Source organism: Entelurus aequoreus, linkage group LG18, assembly GCF_033978785.1.
Source record: "Entelurus aequoreus isolate RoL-2023_Sb linkage group LG18, RoL_Eaeq_v1.1, whole genome shotgun sequence".
Lineage (NCBI taxonomy): Eukaryota > Metazoa > Chordata > Actinopteri > Syngnathiformes > Syngnathidae > Entelurus > Entelurus aequoreus.
In genome coordinates this window covers 13,721,363-13,741,621 of record NC_084748.1, presented here as the reverse complement: position 1 = coordinate 13,741,621, position 20,259 = coordinate 13,721,363, and the positions used below count along the sequence as shown (strand labels likewise).

The 20,259-nt window shown below is 39.1% G+C and overlaps 1 protein-coding gene and 1 long non-coding RNA gene across 4 annotated transcripts in view; one reads left to right on the top strand and one right to left on the bottom strand.

The window, feature by feature from the left end:
• The window catches only part of sh2d3a (SH2 domain containing 3A), a 35,121-nt gene that overhangs the window by 4,428 nt on the left and 10,434 nt on the right, over positions 1-20,259 (bottom strand). For all 3 annotated transcript variants that reach the window (XM_062026560.1, XM_062026558.1, XM_062026559.1), the window contains 10 exons: positions 11,749-11,788; positions 11,563-11,679; positions 11,346-11,489; positions 9,295-9,581; positions 9,135-9,220; positions 7,653-7,772; positions 7,430-7,590; positions 7,193-7,354; positions 6,896-7,057; positions 4,095-4,210 (listed from right to left, as the gene is read on the bottom strand). In XM_062026560.1, coding sequence (XP_061882544.1) covers positions 4,095-4,210; positions 6,896-7,057; positions 7,193-7,354; positions 7,430-7,590; positions 7,653-7,772; positions 9,135-9,220; positions 9,295-9,581; positions 11,346-11,489; positions 11,563-11,679; positions 11,749-11,788 — 1,395 coding nt within the window. The remainder of the gene's footprint in view (positions 1-4,094; positions 4,211-6,895; positions 7,058-7,192; positions 7,355-7,429; positions 7,591-7,652; positions 7,773-9,134; positions 9,221-9,294; positions 9,582-11,345; positions 11,490-11,562; positions 11,680-11,748; positions 11,789-20,259) is intronic.
• Positions 1,699-18,888, top strand: LOC133633830 (uncharacterized). The gene is made up of 3 exons (XR_009821838.1): positions 1,699-1,831; positions 4,103-4,268; positions 17,377-18,888. It is a non-coding gene; the product is annotated as an uncharacterized LOC133633830 (long non-coding RNA).

Here is a 20,259-nt window from a genome sequence, read left to right as displayed (position 1 = left end):
TTGTACGGAATATGTACTTCACTGTGCAACCTACTAATAAAAGTCTCAATCAATCAATCAATGATTCTTAGTTTTTATTCTAAATAGGGTCCAATAAGCCCAAATAGCAAAGACAAATTAAAAAAAAGCATGTAAACAAACAGCTTGGGCCTTAAGAGGCTAAGGCAGGGGTGTCCAAACTTTTTCCACTGAAAAGCATGTGGGGCCATTTTGATATTTTTCATTTTTAAAACCAATACAATATACAGTATATCGCTAATTCCGGACTATAAAGGGGCTACTTTTTTCCTAGGTTTTGAACCCTGCAGCATATAAAATGAAGTGGCTAATTTATGGATTTTTTTATTTTTTTAAGCTAACGGCCAAAATGTTTTGTGTTCAATAGCTTGCAATGAACCCAAGCAGAGGACGAAAATGGTGTGTTATTGTTTGTGCTATGGCGCCCTCTTTTGGGCAAGTTCGCTCACTGCAGGCATAGACATTTTATAAGATTGACTGCCTACTGGTGCTGACGAGACACGGGGCCGCCATCTTGGAGTGGTGATCCACTCCACTCAGTGCAATTCATTTGGCAGGAGCAATGAACTGTCAGCGCATTTAATTCATCTTACCTCACTGAATACCACTGATTTGTACTCGTTTTTTTGTCATATGTGTAGTTATGATAAAAGACACATGTTTTGGCGTGTTTTATTATTCATAGTTTGCTTAACAGTAATAGAATATTCTTATATGATATAAGTGACCAGACATTTGAAATCAAAACTGGGAATATAATCCCAGAGAAGGGGGAACAAAACGGTCATCTTTTTTTAAATTGAAGAAACAATATGATTGGGTTATACATACATGCGTATATCCTACATAAAAAATGTATGAATACATTAGATATCTATATATGTTAGGGACCTGTAGACTGTATCTCTGTTGCTGCAGCAGCAGAGAGTTTATTCTGTCTTGACACTTTGTATTGATATTTTGTCAGAGGACGAAAATGGTGTGTTATTGTTACACTGATTGTTTTATATGTATTTTTTATGTATGTCGCTTTGGATAAAAGCGTCTGCCAAATACTTAAACATGAACATATATAAACACCTGAAAGTCTTTATATCAGCTAAAACCACCAATCTGTTTCACTGGATTTAGAAGAAAAAAAAATTCTGTCTTACCCAACAATGTTAGTATTTGAATATTGTTACTTGAAGACTTATTCCTGGTTACAATTATACTGTTAAGAAAGTATTGTCTTATACTTTGCCTAAAATGAGAATGCATCATAATCAGTGGCGGCTGGTGAATTTTGTTTTAGGTGTCACAATCATTTATTTCAACTTTATGTTATTCAAGTATGACATTTTTTAATTTAATTAATTTCATTGACAAGCAATTCTATTATGGTCATACTCTTGTTTGCTAGCGGCTACGATTTCAGCACTATTGAAGATCTTTGCTCCTTCTCAACTCTGTGGTAATATTATTTTCACAAAATATAAGCAATAGTACGTTAATGTTAAATCTTACTTGGGAAAAGATTCCTATTTTCAACAGTCCAATCATTTGAGCAGGAAAACGCTGAACACCAGCTTTGTTTTCTACCTGTCAACTGTCAGTTTAGGCTGCTCGCCGGCTCCTCATCACCACTTCAAGATGGCGGCCGAATTTCTCGCGTCACAACAGCCAATGCTGCGTCTACTTATAAGATGTCTATGACTGCAGGTATTGCGGGTTGAAAATCTACTTTCTGTTTTGAGGCCGTAAACCGGAAATTAGCGTCCGTAGCGTTTTTTTGCTCGGAAGGATTCGTCATTCATCGCCCCAAGCAACGTGTGTAAGTTTCACAGTTTAACTAAAACAATTTTTTTTAACTAAACCGTCCCATGTGTGATGTCTGTAGGAGTGTTTTTATGCATATTTGTACGTGTTATCGTCATGTAATGAAGCTAGCGTCGTTAGCATTAGCCCGTATGCTAACACGTCTACGAGTGCCTGTGTTAGTATTATTAACTTACAATGGTTATAATACTTTTGTATTGTCTAACTCTCACAAATTCCTCAGTAAATTCGCCAAAATGCCACCATACCAACCGTATTTCTTTGTGGCTGTACACCACAAAGAAATACAGGCAAAGCTAGGGGTGTGGGAAAAAATCGATTCGAATTTAAATCGCGATTCTCACGTTGTACGATTCAGTATCGATTCTCATTTTTCAAAAGTCTTTTTTTTTTTTTTAATTAAGCAATTCAACACAATAATACACAGCAATACCATAACAATGCAATCCAATTCCAAAACCAAACCCGACCCAGCAACACTCAGAACTGCAATTAACAGAGCAATTGAGAGGAGACACAAACACGACACAGAACAAATCAAAAGTAGTGAAACAAAAATGAATATTATCAACAATAGTATCAATATTAGTTGCAATTTCAACATAGCAGTGATTAAAAATCCCTCATTGACATTATCATTAGACATTTATATAAAAAATAAAAATAAAAAAGAACAATAGTGTCACAGTGGCTTACACTTGCATCGCATCTCATAAGCTTGACAACACACTGTGTCCAATATTTTCACAAAGATAAAATAAGTCATATTTTTGGTTCATTTAATAGTTAAAACAAATTTACATTATTGCAATCAGTTGATAAAACATTGTCCTTTACAATTATAAAAGCATTTTAGAAAAATCTACTACTCTGCTTGCATGTCAGCAGACTGGGGTAAATCCTGCTGAAATCCTATGTATTGAATGAATAGAGAATCCTTTTGAATCGGGAAAAAAATTGTTTTTGAATCAAGAATCGTGTTGAATTGAAAAGAAAAATTGATTTTGAATCGAATCGTGACCCCAAGAATCGATATTGAATCGAATCGTGGAACACCCAAAGATTCACAGCTCTAATAAAAGTGTTAAAATATATTTTTTTATAATTTTACTTCCGACGCTTAAATCTCTAGATCAGTGATTGACAAACTGTGGTACGTGTACCACGAGTGGTACGCGGGCTCCATCTAGTGGTACGCCAAATAATCACTTGATTAAAGTACAGTTTTATTTTCCTATATTCAAACTATGTGTAATGTTACAGTGGTCAAACATATTAAATATACTTTTATTAAATGAAACCCCTACCTTGTTTTAATGACTACTTAGGCCTACTACACTATTGTATTTTAATGTTGGTCATCATGGTGGTACATGGAGAGCTAAGTTTTTTCTAAGGTGGTACTTGCTGAAAAAAAAGTTTGAGAAGTTGATTATACATTTTTATTATTTTTATTAGTTTTTTGTTGGTTGTTTTTTTGACATTTTTGTCATTCAAACCTTTGGGGTTTTTTATGGCAAAAACACAAAATATGCACAATTTTTCCCAAAAAAATATTTCGAAGTGGAATATTGGATGTGAAGTAACTGGAACCTTCAATAGGTCAATATTTCATAACAAGATAGATTTTGATTAAATATAATTTTTTGAGCAATGACAGTTTGTAAGTAAAAAAAAAAAACAGCCAGCATGGCAGCTTTGTCAGTCTACCCCAGGGCAGCTGTGGCTATGAAAGTAATTTACCACCACCAGGTGTGAATGAATGATGGGTTCTACATGTAAAGCGACTTTGGGTACTTAGAAAAGCGCTATATAAATCCCAGGTATTATTGTGTTATTAGAGTCAACATTGCAACTTTTTCTTGTTACATTTCACTCGTTTGCTCTTTTACTCCACTTTTTAAAGTTTTTTTCTTTAATGTATTGTTTAAATGTGCCACGGGCCTTTAAAAAATTAGCTGCAGGCGGTAAATGGCCCCCGCACTTTGGACACCCCTGTTCTCACGTTTTAGCAGAGTTAATTGTCATGTAAGCATGAAAAGAAAAAAAAACAACAATTCATTCATTAATGGTCATTTTTGTGTGTGTGTTTTGGGGATGAGGGAATCAATCTGAATGTGCTGAACTCCACGCCAATGTTCTTTTGAGCAGTATACTAGTAAACACTGACTCAACAGCGCCTCTGCTGGTTGCCGCCAAGTATCACACTCCTTCCTGCCTCACTAGCTTCATTCAGGTTTGACCAACAATTTGTGTACCTCTCCAGCAGGTCTTGCCGTAACTGGCGCCCGTGAGGCAGGGTGACGAGCTCCAGGCCCGATGCCACCCCCATAATCCTCTTCTGCTCGTCCGTCACTCCCACAATACGTGCCACCTTGAGCAAACAAAACAAAAACAAAGCTATCAAGCATCGCCCTAAAAGTGTTAATACTGTAAGTATTGTACTTATTACTCGCCAGCTGTTTCATTGTAACATGCGTCTTAGATGTAGTTTTCCTTAACAAATTTGGAGGTGTTAAAATCGCCATGTGAAATTGCTAATGCTAATCGGTAGGGATGATACTCGAAACTGTTTTTCTCGGTTGTTCGATAAGAAAAGAACCGAGTCCTCGGACTCGAATCCCTTTTTGAGAACCGATACCCGTTATCGAGACCACTATAGTAAAGAAAAGAGTTGGTTCTTTATTCGAATCCCTCGGAACGAATCCCGTCCCGACCAGAAATGCTCCGTGTGACATCACAAGAAATCAGTCATGTAGCTCAGTCATTAGGCTCAGATAGCGAAAGCAGGAAAAAAATGGACGGGAAAAAGCGCTCCAAGGTGTAATAAAGTTCAAAACAAAAGGTATAATCCAATGAATAACTTTACTGAGAGATTTTAGCAGGGTAAAACACATGACGAACACTTTTACCACCAACCGGAAACATAGCAACCAGGCTAGCAACGCACCTCCTTTACGGCAGCTGTCGCAACGTTCTTAAAACAACCGCAGCACATACATATATGACATCTCCCTTTTTTAACTTTTGTTTTTCTTTCCTTGTAAAGAAAACAAAATCACACTGTAGATGTGTTGTTTGTCTAATTATAAATAATGCAGACGAGGCGTGTTGGCTGAGTTCTTGACGTTTACTTTCACAGCGTGGCAACATGCAACACTTTTCGGGGCTACCGCGCATGCTCGTAACTCCCGTTGCATGCTGGGTAGTGTAGTTGTTATATTCTCTAGCTCATAACATTTTTCCCCCATAAAGAAATAATGTTAACTCAATAAAGTGTATTTCTTTTTTTAGCTTTAACTTTTCATTTTTTAGCATTGTAACCACATTTGCAAACAACTTTTCTCTTCATAGAATTTTCTTTCAATAAAGAAATAAAGTGCAAAAATGTCAAAGCATCATAACAAACAGTTATGTCAAATAGCAGCAGAAGTGCACTTTTTGGAGAGCTGTATTATTTTCAGTATTGTGCCCAAGGGACTGATTTTATTTAACACTATATTATTATTTATACACCTATAGTGATCACAGAGACAGGTTGTTTTTGTGTTACTGTATATATTTGTTTTTCTGAAAAAATCCCACTTAATATACTTTGGGTAACAACAATCAATATTTATTTATTTTATTTTATTTTTTTAGGTGGGTAACAGTCAATATTTATTTATTTATTAGATTTTATTTTTTTCTTATATAATAAAAGTGAGCTTTTGTTAAACCAAATATTGTGTTTTTTTCCCATATACAACAACCTATCTGGACTCGATAAGAGAATCGATAAGGAATCGGTTCGATAAGAGGATTCGATAATAGGCTCGAACTCGATAATTCCTTATCAAACATCATCCCTACTAATCGGTAGCATGTACTGTTTATCGCTCGAGATTGGCACCGTTTACTTTTGAACTGCTACAGTACCAATTCCCTGTACTTGGGAATCAATACTAGTACTCAACGGTAGCAATTTTCGGTACTTTTGTGTATGATAATAAATATGAATTGTCCTTAATGACAAAATCTTATTTTTTATTGCAACATTTAAAAATGAGCTGATAATAACTGCTGTCCAGTTGTTAATATCTTGTTTTTTTGCAAGTATGACATTACATTGCAATTACAAGTCCAAGACGTTAGATGGCAGTAGTGTATATTTTATAGTGTTTTTGTTGCGCCCTAAAAAGTGTTAATACTTTAAGTATTGTACCTTATACGCACCAGTTGTTTGATTGTAACGTGCATCTTTGTTGTAGATTTTATTAATACATTTGGAGGTGTTAAAATAGATATGTAAAACCACTAATGCTAACCAGTAACATTTCAATAGCAAAGCCAATGTATATTACCATCAAGCTAGCACATTTTTGGAAAAATGGAGCCTTACTTTACTTGCATTGGAGCGTTTTTTGAGTCAATTTCTTTGTTAGCATTGAAAATTGCAACATTACCTAGATGTAATTTGGCTGAGTACGCTCTCAGTGCTGCTGGAGTCATCGGCAACCAGGCGTGACGTCACGCGTAACCCAGGTATCGAAACGTGGCACCGTTGGATTTTGTGACTTTGTGCCTGGTAGGACCGGCGGGATTCGATCTGTGCCAAAAAAGTACCGGATTCTGTACCCATCCCTAGCATCAAGCGAATGCATTTTGGAAAAGCGGGGCCTTACTTGCTTATGTTATCTATCAGGCATGAATGCTTTGTTGGTGTTAAAATGGCGACATTACATAGAGGCAGTATGCCACGAATACGCCCGTTTCCCCGCCGATTGCTTGCATCTGTGCCAACTAGTCTGCAACCGGACGTGACGACATGCGCAACAAAGCGATCAAAATAGTTTACTGTTTGATTTTACATGAATCGGTACCCCGCCCTGATTACAACATTGGTTGTGTTGCTACTGTGGTGTTCAATATACTTGTAGGGAGCCTTTTTTTTACACTTTCTCATGCACTCCAAATCATTATTAAGCCTCTCTTGCCAGTAATAGTCTGCTGCTAGTTAACGCCATCCAGCTAAATAAACAATGTTTACGGTGTTATCAAAGGTGCTTGCTGCGTTAACCTGGCAGTCCACGCTGAGCATGTGCAGGGCGGTGGTTTTGGGGTCCGAGCGGTTGAAGAGTTCTTTCAGGGCCAGCAGGACGCTGGGCTCCAGCGGTCGGTTGTTGTCCGGCAACAGCAGCGACTCAAACTGGTCCAACCGGAAGCACGAGCTGCTCTCCATCTGTGACGACGGAGAGAAGATAGAAGATAGTAACATGTCAATCTCGGAACCATAGTTTGACATGGGCATTGATTTTAAGATGTGTAGCGAAGCCTGCATTTTTATGTTCAAAAAGGGGAGCTTTAAAACAAAGACCTGTGGAGGTTCAAAGCGGTCCTTGTCCGGGAGCAGACGTGACGCGGCCTCGTTGTCGGCCTCCAGGAAGCCAAACGAGGTCTCTGTGATCCTCGCCCGGCCCTGCCACTTCTCCTCCGCTTTGAGTCGGTCCACGTGACCTTTCCGCCGAGACTGAGGCACCTGGATGTGGCGACGTGACATTTAGGAACCAGCGGACACGTTTGATCTCGATAGAGCTGAGGTGTTGTGTTTTACCTGAACAACCAGCTCGTCGTAGAAAGCCGACGGGTCCTGGTCCCGGTCCGACAGCGGAGGGGGACGGAGGTTTTTGGGGAAGATGGCAGAGATCCTGAGAGGTTTCGGTGGCGCTCTGGAGTGAAGCTGCCCGTCTGAGCCTCGCAATGTCACGCCACCGCCTGCAGGGACACAATTAATGCGTGGCTACCGTAAATAGTGTGTGTGTGTGTGTGTGTGTTACCCGGATAACAGGGCCGTGTTTGCCATGGCTTCGGGCTGAGCAGCGGTTCACTTCCTGTGCGGAACACTGGGGAGATAGGGGCGCGGCCTGTGGCCTGTGGCTTTGTGTTCTGAGGAGCACCTGTTTGGTGAGAAGGACATCATTCCTAAAATCGTGCGGATGATGTAAGTTTGTTACAAAAAAGTATCGGGACACAATCGAAAGCTGGATTAGAGCTTTTTTCTGTTTCGCTCTCAGCTAAGGCGGGCGCTTCCTTTCACTCTCCCTTATCTCTTGCTTCTTTGTGTTGTCTTGTCTTAACATTCATGAAGCCTCTTTTTGCACTGCTATCCAAAATCTTAACAATGGAATTGATCAACTAGTTTCTCGACAAAACTGACAAGATCTTCACCATGAGACACTTGGGTTCGGGAAAACCTGTATGTCCTACGAGAACGTTTGTTGCTGGACACACGATAGACTCTTGGGAAAGGTGGAGGGTCGTGTGCCTGGCGGTTCATTCAGTCCAGGACGTTGAAGACATTATGATGACAGGATATCTGCTGATTGGAGTAAGCGTTGTCGCGGTATATCAACAAATTCAAAAGATGCTGGGAGACGTTTAGAGTACCCCAAAGGTGCCATAAATGATTGAGGGATCGGCAGAGCTGTGGGCACTCAGACCTTTGTGGTTTTGGACTAAATCACAAACTGGATAACATCTTGGAGAAGGTTTCCGCTCTGCAAGGCGAAATGATGATACATTTGAGAGCCAGAAGGGACAACTCGGGCACACAAACAATTGGAATGTGTTTGCCAAAACAATCTTTATCTACAATTCGGCTCCCTCTGCATTGGCTTTGGCAGGGTTATGGATTGCAGCTAAAGAGGCTCTGAAATCCCTTCCCCCATCTCCATAGACACCTGGGATGCCGATTCTGTTCCGTGATGCCAAACAGAGCACTATTCTTGAAGTTGACTGTTACACTCGCACAGACGTGCATGCACCTTTCACGAAGGAGATGTATTCATGAACAAAATTATTTTTAAAATTGTGAATAATGTATTTTTATTTTATTTTAAAAATGGATGATATTTTTGCATTGCTGCTGTTCTGTTGAGCAAAATCGTGTTTTTATTCTCAGACTGTGTTTTCGGGCGGGGCGAGGGGTCTTTATTTGTTGAGCTTTGTTTTGGGGGCCCAAAATTCACCTCCCCGAGGTTAAGGCGGCCCTGCCTATAACTGCATGTCTGTTCTTGGAAGGGTTGAACTGAAAACTAATTTTGTTGTATTTTTTAAGTGCAATTAAGTTCCTATTCATCGTAGACAACTTTGTGGGACTTATTTCTCCTCCCCGTTTTGTGCTGAAGAGCTAAATTCACTTAGAACTTGCAAAAGTTTTGAGAATCTTCCCAGACGAGTGGAAGCTTTCGTATTTTTACTTCCTGTATGCATCCCAATACTTTTGTCCGTCCCTGTGAGTGAAGGTCATGTTGAGGTACCAGTTCTCAGGTTGCTATCAGACTGGGCCGTCTGGAGCAAAGGCCTGCATCCGACATCCTCCATGTTGGCGGGCTGACTTCCACTCCTGCCACACAGGAAATGAAGTTATTGCTGATGTTTCCCGCGTCCTGACACCAAGCACGATGCGCGTCCTCCCACCTCAGCAGAGGGTTGACCATCAGGCTGTCGCTCAGGGTGCTGCTGAAGCTCAGACGCTTCCTGCGCTCCAGTTGGGACTTGGTTCCTGCGGGGCCGCCGTCAACTTTACTCTCGGCCTCTTGTCGCTCGGCGATGATGCGTAGGGGTGTCGTCCTGTTTAGCGGGTGGAAAATGATGGCGCCCGATGCTTGAGAGATAGGCAGCCGCCCACCCACGTAGAAGCGGATGAGAGCGGGGACGTTGTCGAAGCGATCCTCCTCGAACTGGAACAGCTCCCGAGAGTAACCCTGTCAAGATCACAGCCTCTTTCATGCACGGGTCCACACAGGTGGGCGACCTTTGATGTCGACTTAAGCGAGTTACGCTGTACACAAAATGCAGAAAAAGTCTGATTTGACAGGTAAGAAAAGCATGAAGGTTTTTTTTTGGAGATTAAATCTAATAAATATGAGCCATATTGAATAAACTTAAATAAAATATGAATAATTTTGTATACATTTTTCATTAATTATAAATCCGAGATCTCAAAAAACAATCAAATATATGATAACAAAAAAAAAAATTATACACTACCGTTCTAAAGTTTGGGGTTACATTGAAATGTCCTTATTTTTGAAGGAAAAGCACTGTACTTTTCAATGAAGATAACTTTAAACTAGTCTTAACTTTAAAGAAATACACTCTATACATTGCTAATGTGGTAAATGACTATTCTAGCTGCAAATGTCTGGTTTTTGGTGCAATATCTACATAGGTGTGTAGAGGCCCATTTCCAGAAACTATCACTCCAGTGTTCCAATGGTACAATGTGTTTGCTCAATGGCTCAGAAGGCTAATTGATGATTAGAAAACCCTTGTGCAATCATGTTCACACATTTGAAAACAGTTTAGCTCGTTACAGAAGCTACAAAACTGACCTTCCTTTGAGCAGATTGAGTTTCTGGAGCATCACATTTGTGGGGTCAATTAAACGCTCAAAATGGCCAGAAAAAGAGAACTATCTATCTGTCTATTCTTGTTCTTAGAAATGAAGGCTATTTCACAAAATTGTTTGGGTGACCCCAGACTTTTGAACAGTAGTGTATATGATTACAAATCAAATATAATTTTATATTTGTATTGTGGAAAAAAATATGAAATAAAAACATTTAATAGGAATAAGTAAATATAATTTTTAAATTGTTTATTAATTAGGAAAAAGAAAATTAAGTAAATGAAAGGTAATTTTATTTTATTAATGCAAAATTTGAACAGGAAATTAATAAAAAAATATTTAAAAAATTATATTTCCTTATTCAATTAAACTAGGGACAATTTAACAAACCGTGTTCACAGTTCAATGACTTGATCCCAAATTAATGATCAATTTAATTAGATGCATATCACTGCATGCTATCTGAGTTCTATGATGTTCTGTGGTGTACTTTTTGTGTAATTCTACTTTACAAACAAGAGGCAGATGTAAACATCAAGAACAAATGTTAATTGGTTTAATAATTACATTTCATTTTTGTATGTAATAATTATAACTGCCGTCCAGTTGTTTAATCTTATTTTCTTGCATTTTTAAATCTCATTTGCAAGTATGCATTAATTTCAGTTTGTCCTAGTTGTGTTGCCATAGTCATAAAATAGTCTTTGCCATTAAGTTGAATGTGCCATTCTTGTCTTTCGTTGAGCCCTACAAAGTGTTTATACTGCAAGTATTGTACTTATTACCCACCAACTGTTTGATCTTAGTTGTAGTTTTCATTAACAAATTTGGAGGTGTTGAAATTGCCATGTAAGATTGCTAATGCTAATCAGTAGCATCTGTATGGCATATCCAATATAAATTAGCATCGAGCTAGCGCATTTTGAAAAGTGGAGCTTGCCTTGTTTGCATGGAAAATGGCAGTATTTTATAATATCTAGAGGCAGTCCACTATGAATATGCTTGATTCCCCGGCAAGTGTTGGAGCCGTTCCCGAGTCTGCAACCGTTGAAACATGGTACTGTTTTTTTTAACCTGAACCGGTGGAATTTGATACCCGTCCCTACACGCAGCGCACCTCTTTGGGTCGCAGGACCACACGTATGATCTTAAAGTGCATGGGTTCGTCCCTCCAGAAACAGCTGAGGACGTAATCACCCTTCGACGAGCTGGAATCTCGGACCAGGAAGTCTCCGTCTCTTTCAAAGAGAGCCTCAGCACCCTGGACAAGCACATGGTGGTCATCATGATCGTGTCTTTTTTTGTCACGCAGACATCCTATTTGCATTTATCACCTCTCGGGTCAGGGGCCCGTGGAACCAGGCGTGGCTCCTGGGGTCCTCTGTGCTGAGCTTGAGCTCTTCCTCCAGCTCCTTCTTCAGGGAGTCCATTTCCTTGCGACTGCCAAACACCTACATGACAGGAAAGCATGCATCCAAACTTTATTCAGACAAATGGCCGCTTGCTTGTTGACCTTTTACCTTCAGCTGGCTCAGGTATGCAGTGACACTCCTCCTCTTGCTGGAAAATACAAAAAATGAGGGGTCACAAGGAGCAAGATGAGGATTTTGATGTACTTTCATAGTCACCAAAAATTTAACAACCTTTATAACAAAATCATCATGTCCATCATTGATAGAGGAACAAAAAGAAAAGAAAAGCGATAGATTTTGAGAGCTTTTTTCCCATCACAGCTCCATCTGCTGGAGCCGGTGGATCACTGCACCACTTTGGCCCTAATGCAGCAGACTTGAACTAATAAGTGAAAACAAATTCTGCAACCTGTAGTTTTATCTGAATTTAATGCACAATGGCAGATGTTAGTGGAGTAGTAGACCTCTCCAGCTGCACCTTTTATCCAGATCTGCACCGCACATTCTTCCTCGCCCCCTGCACAAACTCTCTACAAAGTTTCGTTGTTGACCAGTTCTTGTGTCATCATGCTAATAACAAACAATTAGCAATAAGGATATAACAACTTGATCTGCACCTTTATCCAGACATGCACAAATAAGCTTTCCCTCGCTGAATTTTTGTGCAAAACTCTTAGTTGTGTCATGACCTGTCACAACAGGTCATGTCTGGTTGTGTTTGTTAATATTGTGTGAATGTCCTAGTGTTCACACATATAAAATTCTACACTAAAACATCATCTATCTGTTATTATTCCTCCGCAAAAGTTTGGCGCGCTCCACAGCCCACACTTTTCATCCGATCGGAACCGTTCGAGTATCAAAAGGTTCAACTCGACCGGGAATTGTGAGCTCCCCCAAAAATAAAATAAAAAGTATCCCAGATTACCCAGAGTTCCCGGTTTTTCGGTACATTTCGCCCATTGAAAACAAATGGGACAATTTTCAAACATGCACAATTCCCAAATTTCTCACCCGATTTGAATCATTCCACCAACCACACACTCAACTTACCTTGGACAATCAAACTACCATTTTCCGAGTTAAAAAAATTCCTAGAATTCTCAGAATTCCTGGTTTTCCAAAGCCCTGTTTTCATATTTTCCTGGAAAGTTTTCACAATTCACATTTGGCAACAGTTTTTGACCATTCCACCTTCAAAACATTCCTCTTGGTTGGGACAACAAATGCTCCAATTTTTTTTATCGTACAATATCCCGAAATTCCAGGAATTCCGAAACACCCATTCGCAATTCAAACTGTAACTACGTCAACATTTTTCAACCAAATTCCAAAAAATCCAACACCAACCCATGCATATTCAATATTTTCAAAAATTTCGGGTTTTCTCGAAATTCACAAGTTTTTAGGAAATTGCCATTCAAATGAATGGACGTATTCATAGTTCTACAATTTTCTACAACTTTTCAACCATCCACCCATACTACTCTTCCGACATATCGGACTCAAAACACGTTTTCCCTTTCCCAAAATTACCAGTTTCCCCGGAATTTTCTCCCCATTGAATTGAATTGAATTATTTATTTCAAACCTGCACTGTACAACAACACCCTTTTTTTTTTTTTTTTACATTTTGGCAGAGACATTTATGCAAGGCTTGAAAAGGGGTTGGATGAAGCAAATGCTTATAATATCCCAACCCCTCTCACTCATTCCACATAAACAATATAATACAAGAACAATACTATACAAACAAAAACAAGAAAAGCTCCTGTACACTAACAATACAATAGTACCATTGTTACTATGAGACAAGACAAGGCGAGACAAAACACACACACACACATAGGCCCAAACACTCTCTGACCATACACCTCTCTCTCATCGCTCTGTGCTAAGGGCATCACTCTCTTTCCTCCTCGTACCTCTTCATTACTTCTTTTTTAAACAGTCTTTTAAATTGAATCATGTTAGAACAGGTTTTTAACTCGTCCCCTAAATTGTTCCACAGACTGACTCCACGCACTGAAATGCACATTGATTTTAAAGTTGTTCTAAATTTAGGAAAATATAATTTGTTTCCTCTTAGACTGTAACTATGGTGAGCACCTCTATCCTGGAATAGGTTCTGTATATTGGATGGTAGAGAGTTTTGGGATGCCCTAAACATAATTTGAGCAGTTTTAAAGTTGATTACATCGTGCAGTTTAGGTTGCTTTAACTCCATGAATAGTGTATTTGTATGATGTCTGTAGTGAACATTGGACACAATCCTAATGGCCTTTTTCTGCAGAGTGACTAAAGGCTGTAGATGAGATTTATAACAATTTCCCCAGACTTCAACACAATAGTTTAAATATGACATAATAAATGAATGATACAATAACAGCAGAGCATTGTTATTCAATAAATGACATGATCTCATCATTCCAACACATTTAGCAACTTTTTTCCTCAAGTAACTTATATGAGGCTTCCATGATATATTTTCATCTATTACCACTCCTAAAAATGAAATTTGTTGAACATATTCTATTGGTGTATCATCAATAACAATCCTGATGGGTATATTACTTTTTCGATTGCTAAAGAGCATGATTTTGGTCTTTTTTAAATTCAGAGACAATTTGTTGGTATTAAACCAAGTTTTTAACTTGATCATCTCCTCAGTTACAGAGGCCAGAAGTTGCTTCATGTCGTCATCTGCACATGTAATGGTTGTATCGTCAGCAAAGAGGATGAACTTCAGCAGTGTTGATACTTTACATATTTCATTGATATACATTATAAATAGTGTGGGTCCTAGTATTGACCCCTGGGGGACTCCACAGGTTATGTTCATGAGTGTATATTGATGTTGATCGATCTGAACAATCTGCTGTCTCTCATTCAAGTAGCTCTTCAGCCATTTCCCTGCCACTCCCCTTATGCCATAGTTTTCCAGTTTATTTACCAAAATCTGGTGGTCAATGGCATCGAAAGCCTTTTGCAAGTCAATAAAGATTCCTATAACAAATTTGTTTTTCTCGATACCATTAGTAATGTTCTCTATTAGATCACTTAGAGCTAATGAAGTTGACCTATTTTGTCGGAACCCATATTGACCATCAGATAATAATTTGTGCTTTTCAATGAAGCCACGGATTCTATTATCAAATAATTTTTCCAATATTTTTGACAACTGTGGCAGAAGGGAGACGGGCCGGTAATTTGTGAAGTGGTGACAATTGACAATGAATAGTCATACAATTTACTGCAAATCCCACATTTCTCATCCGATTTGAATCGTTCCAACATCCACACACTCCGCTCACCCAGGACACTCAAGCCAGCATGTTTCCCTGATTACCTGGAATTACCAGGAATTTCTTCCCCATTGAAAATGAATGGGCAATATACAAAACTCTCCATATCCCACATTTTTCAACCGATTCGAACCATTCCAACATCCACACACTCCACTCAACCTGGACATTTAAGCATTTCACTTCCACTCACGCGTATCGGAGGTTCGGCAGCTTGCGCACATTGGGCATTCGCACGCTATTCCTACCGGAATTGCAAATTCTAGTTCTCTTTAGTTTTGTGTTCTGTTCTGTCCACATCGCTCCTTTGCTTCTTTGTTTACCTTTCTTGCTGTTAGGTGGATTGAGTGGACACACCAGTCTCTGTTAATTGATTAGTGTCCCACTAATGACGCCCCATCTTATACCCGTCTCACCCCGCCAGTCCTTGCGGGATTCTTGTTCGCTCTACGCGACTATTTGTTTTGGCTTCACTCCGTAAGTTTATGCTAAGTTAGCCTCGAGCTACGCTCTAAGTTCATGCCATGCTCTTGCTAGTATCTAAGTTTTGTATTTTGCATTGGGTACTGGAATTAAAGGCCTACTGAAACCCACTACTACCGACCACGCAGTCTGATAGTTTATATATCAATGATGAAATCTTAACATTGCAACACATGCCAATACGGCCGGGTTAACTTATAAAGTGACATTTTAAAATTCCCGGGAAATATCCGGCTGAAACATCGCGGTATGATGACGTATGCGCGTGACGAAGTCCGAGTAACGGAAGTTATGGTACCCCGTAGAATCCTATACAAAAAGCTCTGTTTTCATTTCATAATTCCACAGTATTCTGGACATCTTTTGCAATTTTTTTAATGAACAATGAAGGCTGCAAAGAAGACAGTTGTAGGTGGGATTAGCAGCGGACTACAGCAACACAACCAGGAGGACTTTGTTGGAGCGCTAGCCGCGCTAGCCGCCGACTTCACCTTGACTTCCTACGTCTCCGGGCCGCCAAACGCATCGGGTGAAGTCCTTCGTCCTTCTGCCGATCGCTGGAACGCAGGTGAGCACGGGTGTTGATGAGCAAATGAGGGCTGGCTGGCGTAGATGGAGAGCTAATGTTTTTAGCATAGCTCTGTGCAGTCTGGTTGCTAAGTTAGCTTCAATGGCGTCGTTAGCACAGCATTGTTAACCTTCGCCAGCCTGGAAAGCATTAACCGTGTATTTACATGTCCACGGTTTAATAGTATTGTTGATTTTCTATCTATACTTCCAGTCAGGGGTTTATTTCTTTTGTTTCTATATGCAGTTAAAGCAAGATGCTATCACGTTAGCTCGTAGCTAAAGCATTTCGCCGATGTATTGTCGTGGAGATAAAAGGCACTGAATGTCCATTTCGCGTTCTCGACTCTCATTTTCAAGAGGATATAGTATCCGAGGTGGTTTAAAATACAAATCCGTGATCCACAATAGAAAAAGGAGAGAGTGTGGAATCCAATGAGCCAGCTTGTACCTAAGTTACGGGCAGAGCGAAAAAAGATACGTCCATCGCTGCCTCTCAAGTCATTCACTGTAACGTTCCTCATCTACGAATCTTTCATCCTCGCTCAAATTAATGGGGTAATCATCACTTTCTCGGTCCGAATCTCTCTCGCTCCATTGTAAACAACGGGGAATTGTGAGGAATACTAGCTCCTGTGACGTCACGCTACTTCCGGTACAGGCAAGGCTTTTTTTTATCAGCGAGCAAAAGTTGCGAACTTTATCGTCGATTTTCTCTACTAAATCCTTTCAGCAAAAATATGGCAATATCGCGAAATGATCAAGTATGACACATAGAATGGATCTGCTATTCCCGTTTAAATAAAAAAAAATCATTTCAGTAGGCCTTTAAAACTCATCTTACCCGCACGCTGCCTGTGGTCCTACGCATCTTTTGGAATCGAAAACACCTGAAAAGCAACATGTTGAGTGGATTTTGTGCAAGATTGAGATCAAGAAATTGAACACGTGCTCCCTTTGGCCTGCGTCACCCAGCTCTATATTTGTGTAAAAAATAGTTACTTTGTAGTCACGCAAACTAACAAGTGGCAAACAAGAAATGTGTACAGCTGCACCTTTATCCGGATCTGTACCGACACTTTCTTTCTTGGCTCATGTGCTCTCTGTTTACATGAAGTTGGTAAGTATGAGTTGACAGTTTTGTATAATCATTGGAACTATCTAACATAACCACAACCGTAAATTAAGTATGTTGTTTTTTGACATGCCGTCCATCTACAAAATTTCTTAAAAACAAATAAATACATCATCAAATCCATCTGCCACATGTGTACATGTTTAAGACAAAGCAGGGACATCCCCAGCAGACAAACAGATTTTTTAATAGCCTCCCTTTTCCCCTCCTTCCTTCCTCCCATTCCCGCCTGTGGGAGCACACAAGGCCGACCGATGCACGCGCAGCTTTGGGAACAAAACAGCTCGGAGCTATCCAGCCAACCGGCTACCAGGAAGTGGAAAGCCATGTGCGAAAACAACGCGCAACACATCATGTGTCGAGGGACCGCTGCAGGGCTGAGCTGGCCACCGCCGTGAACTTGGATGTGGCCTTTTGGGACGTCTCTGCAACACGTGGACTGTTGATTAGGCACAGCTACGTCCCACAAGCCGTGAATGTGTGGAAACGGCATTTAAAAGATTTTATGGCCTTTTTATGTGGCGCTTCTTTTCAATTTTACCACTACAACAATGGGTCCTTTTCTTTCTGCATGATCACAACAGGAAACTTAGAAGGGAATCAATACCTCATTTATTATACAATCACTGACTAAAAATGCTAAAAACAAGTGAATATTTCCAGGAAATGTAACACAAATACAATTATAATAGCAAAGACAAGAATAAAACTTTATTTTGAGACATGTCTGTTATGACAACATAGTGAAATTAACTTTTTTTTTTTTTTTAACTTTCACTTCTAGTTAATTAATGCTGAAAATGTAATCACAGTTCACGCTGCATGACCAAGGCAGTGAAAATCATAATTTGAACCGTTGCCATCCGGAAGATGGTAAAGAGCAGGGTTATTCAACTAAATTGTTTTGGGTGCCACATTATTTACCCGAACTGAACTCGTTAAAAAGCCCAAATGATGAAAAAGAGAGGACCTAAATTGTAACCTTGAGGAACACCAATGGTATAACGAAAGAAGTTGTATAAATGACTATTGACTGCATCTGAAGTAAACAAGCTACAGCAACACCTTACTTACATAAATCACATTATGAAAAAAAAAATGCCAGAGGACCTAAAGGGGTGCCTTGAGGAACGCATCACAATTTTGGACCCCAGTGTTCTGTTTGCTAGCAAGTTTAAAATGTCAATGCGAAGATCTGCCAATGTATTTAGTGGTCCAAGTTCCTCTGTGTTTAAGAATTTGCTGCAAAACGTTTGTCTCCCAAATTTTGAACTGAACTGGGGGGCCGGTATGGTATCATTTCCGGACCGGATTTGGCCCCCAGTACTTCAGTTGAGTAGCACTAGTATTGAGCAATAACAATAGAAAATGTCAGACTGAAAATACGTCTTTTCCCTATCGCTGTGAGCAGGTTAAACTCTGCCAACTTACACTAATAATTCCGTGCAATTTTGAATTGTAATGATGCAAAATGTTTGTGTTCTAGCTTGTAAATACTGACACTTGAAATTACAAATCCATGCAATACAGTAATGTGTAATATCTTGGAATGTGCGGGAGTGTGTGCATTTGTTTGTATTAACTTTAGGTGTAGTTTTCATTGTACTGCACTGATGGATGGCACCTAATTTCATTGTTAACCGTGTCCTTTTTAATAAAGGGATTCTATTCTATTTGAATTAATCAAAAACTATGGAGGTTCAATTGTGTCTTTACTATGAAAGCTTTTTTTTTACGCTGAATTTATGTAACTGAATTTTTTTGTGCTTGAATTTTGTGAACTGAATTTTGTTCAAACTATCAAATGAAATTATGCTGACAATTTCATTGAATAAAATGTGTGAGCAAAATGTGTGCGTTTCAAAATTAAAACGTGTTTTAAAATTCAGAGTGTCAAAAAAATGTTTTTATCGAAATTCAGTGCATACAAATTCAGGGCATAAATATTTGTTTCTTCAACTCAAGACTCACTTCTGGCAAATTTAGACTGAAGCAATCAATCCTGTCTCAGAACCAGACAATGAGGTGCTTCAGTCTTAATGTACCAGAAGTGGGTCTTGAGTTTTGAAACAACAAACATTTCTGCAATTAATTTATCTGCGATTAATTATTTTTACATAGATTTCTTCCGCAATTAATATTTTTACACCCATTTTTTTTATACCCTGAATTTTTCTGCACCAAATTCTTTTACATTGATTTTCAAAACACTGTATTTTAACAACTGTTTTTTTTTAAAACACATTAATTTTGCTTACAAATTTCAATTCAATAAAATTGTCAGCATCATTTGATGTAAAAAAAAAAAAAAAAAAGTTTACAAAATTCAAATGCAAAAAATTCAGTTACATAAATTTAGTGTCAAAAAGAGCTTTTGAAACAAAGACACAAATTAACCTCCATTAAAACCCCTGAACTAAGAGTGCGATCAATGCAGATTTCAATACTGAATGTGCACTTTTATTTATCAGTTTGTATACACAAGAACTGGAAAGTTTCAAATGAAAGGGGCTCTATTATGCAAAACCAACTTTGTCTACTTATTGGTACCTGCTGTTGTGTATTTTAGCTCTGCATAAGTCCCAAAAAATTTGAAATCAAACCATTAAAGCATTGGCGGCGATGTTCATAAAATAATCTTGCCTTCTCTCATACTTCTGCCAAGCGAGCTGTTTGGAATTTGCAAAACCTGTGACGTTTTTCGCACCGATGACGTCACAGGATTACATGTATGGTGTAGTCTGACGCTGTAGTCAATAACCTCCTCTATCCCTCTCCTCTTGTTGTGGGGCAGACTGGCTCGTACATGCACATGCATCCTCGGCTGTTGCTATTTCTAATACAAAGTAGCTTATGGTTCTAACTTATATCTGTCAGGAGACTCGCTATGGAAGCGCTAAAAACTACAACAAAAATGGCAGGCAGAAGATGCAGTCGAAGTGGAGGCACGTTAATAAGATCGCCCACAAAACGGCGCCTCCTGGAGAGATGGTCAGAAAGCGGCTTGAAAACATAATATATGCAACATTTTGACCAAAGAACAACTATTACATGTTATGTAGACCACAAGGAAGTGTTTTACATAATAAATAAAAAAATCACAATGTGATCCCTTTAACGGTTTAGGCC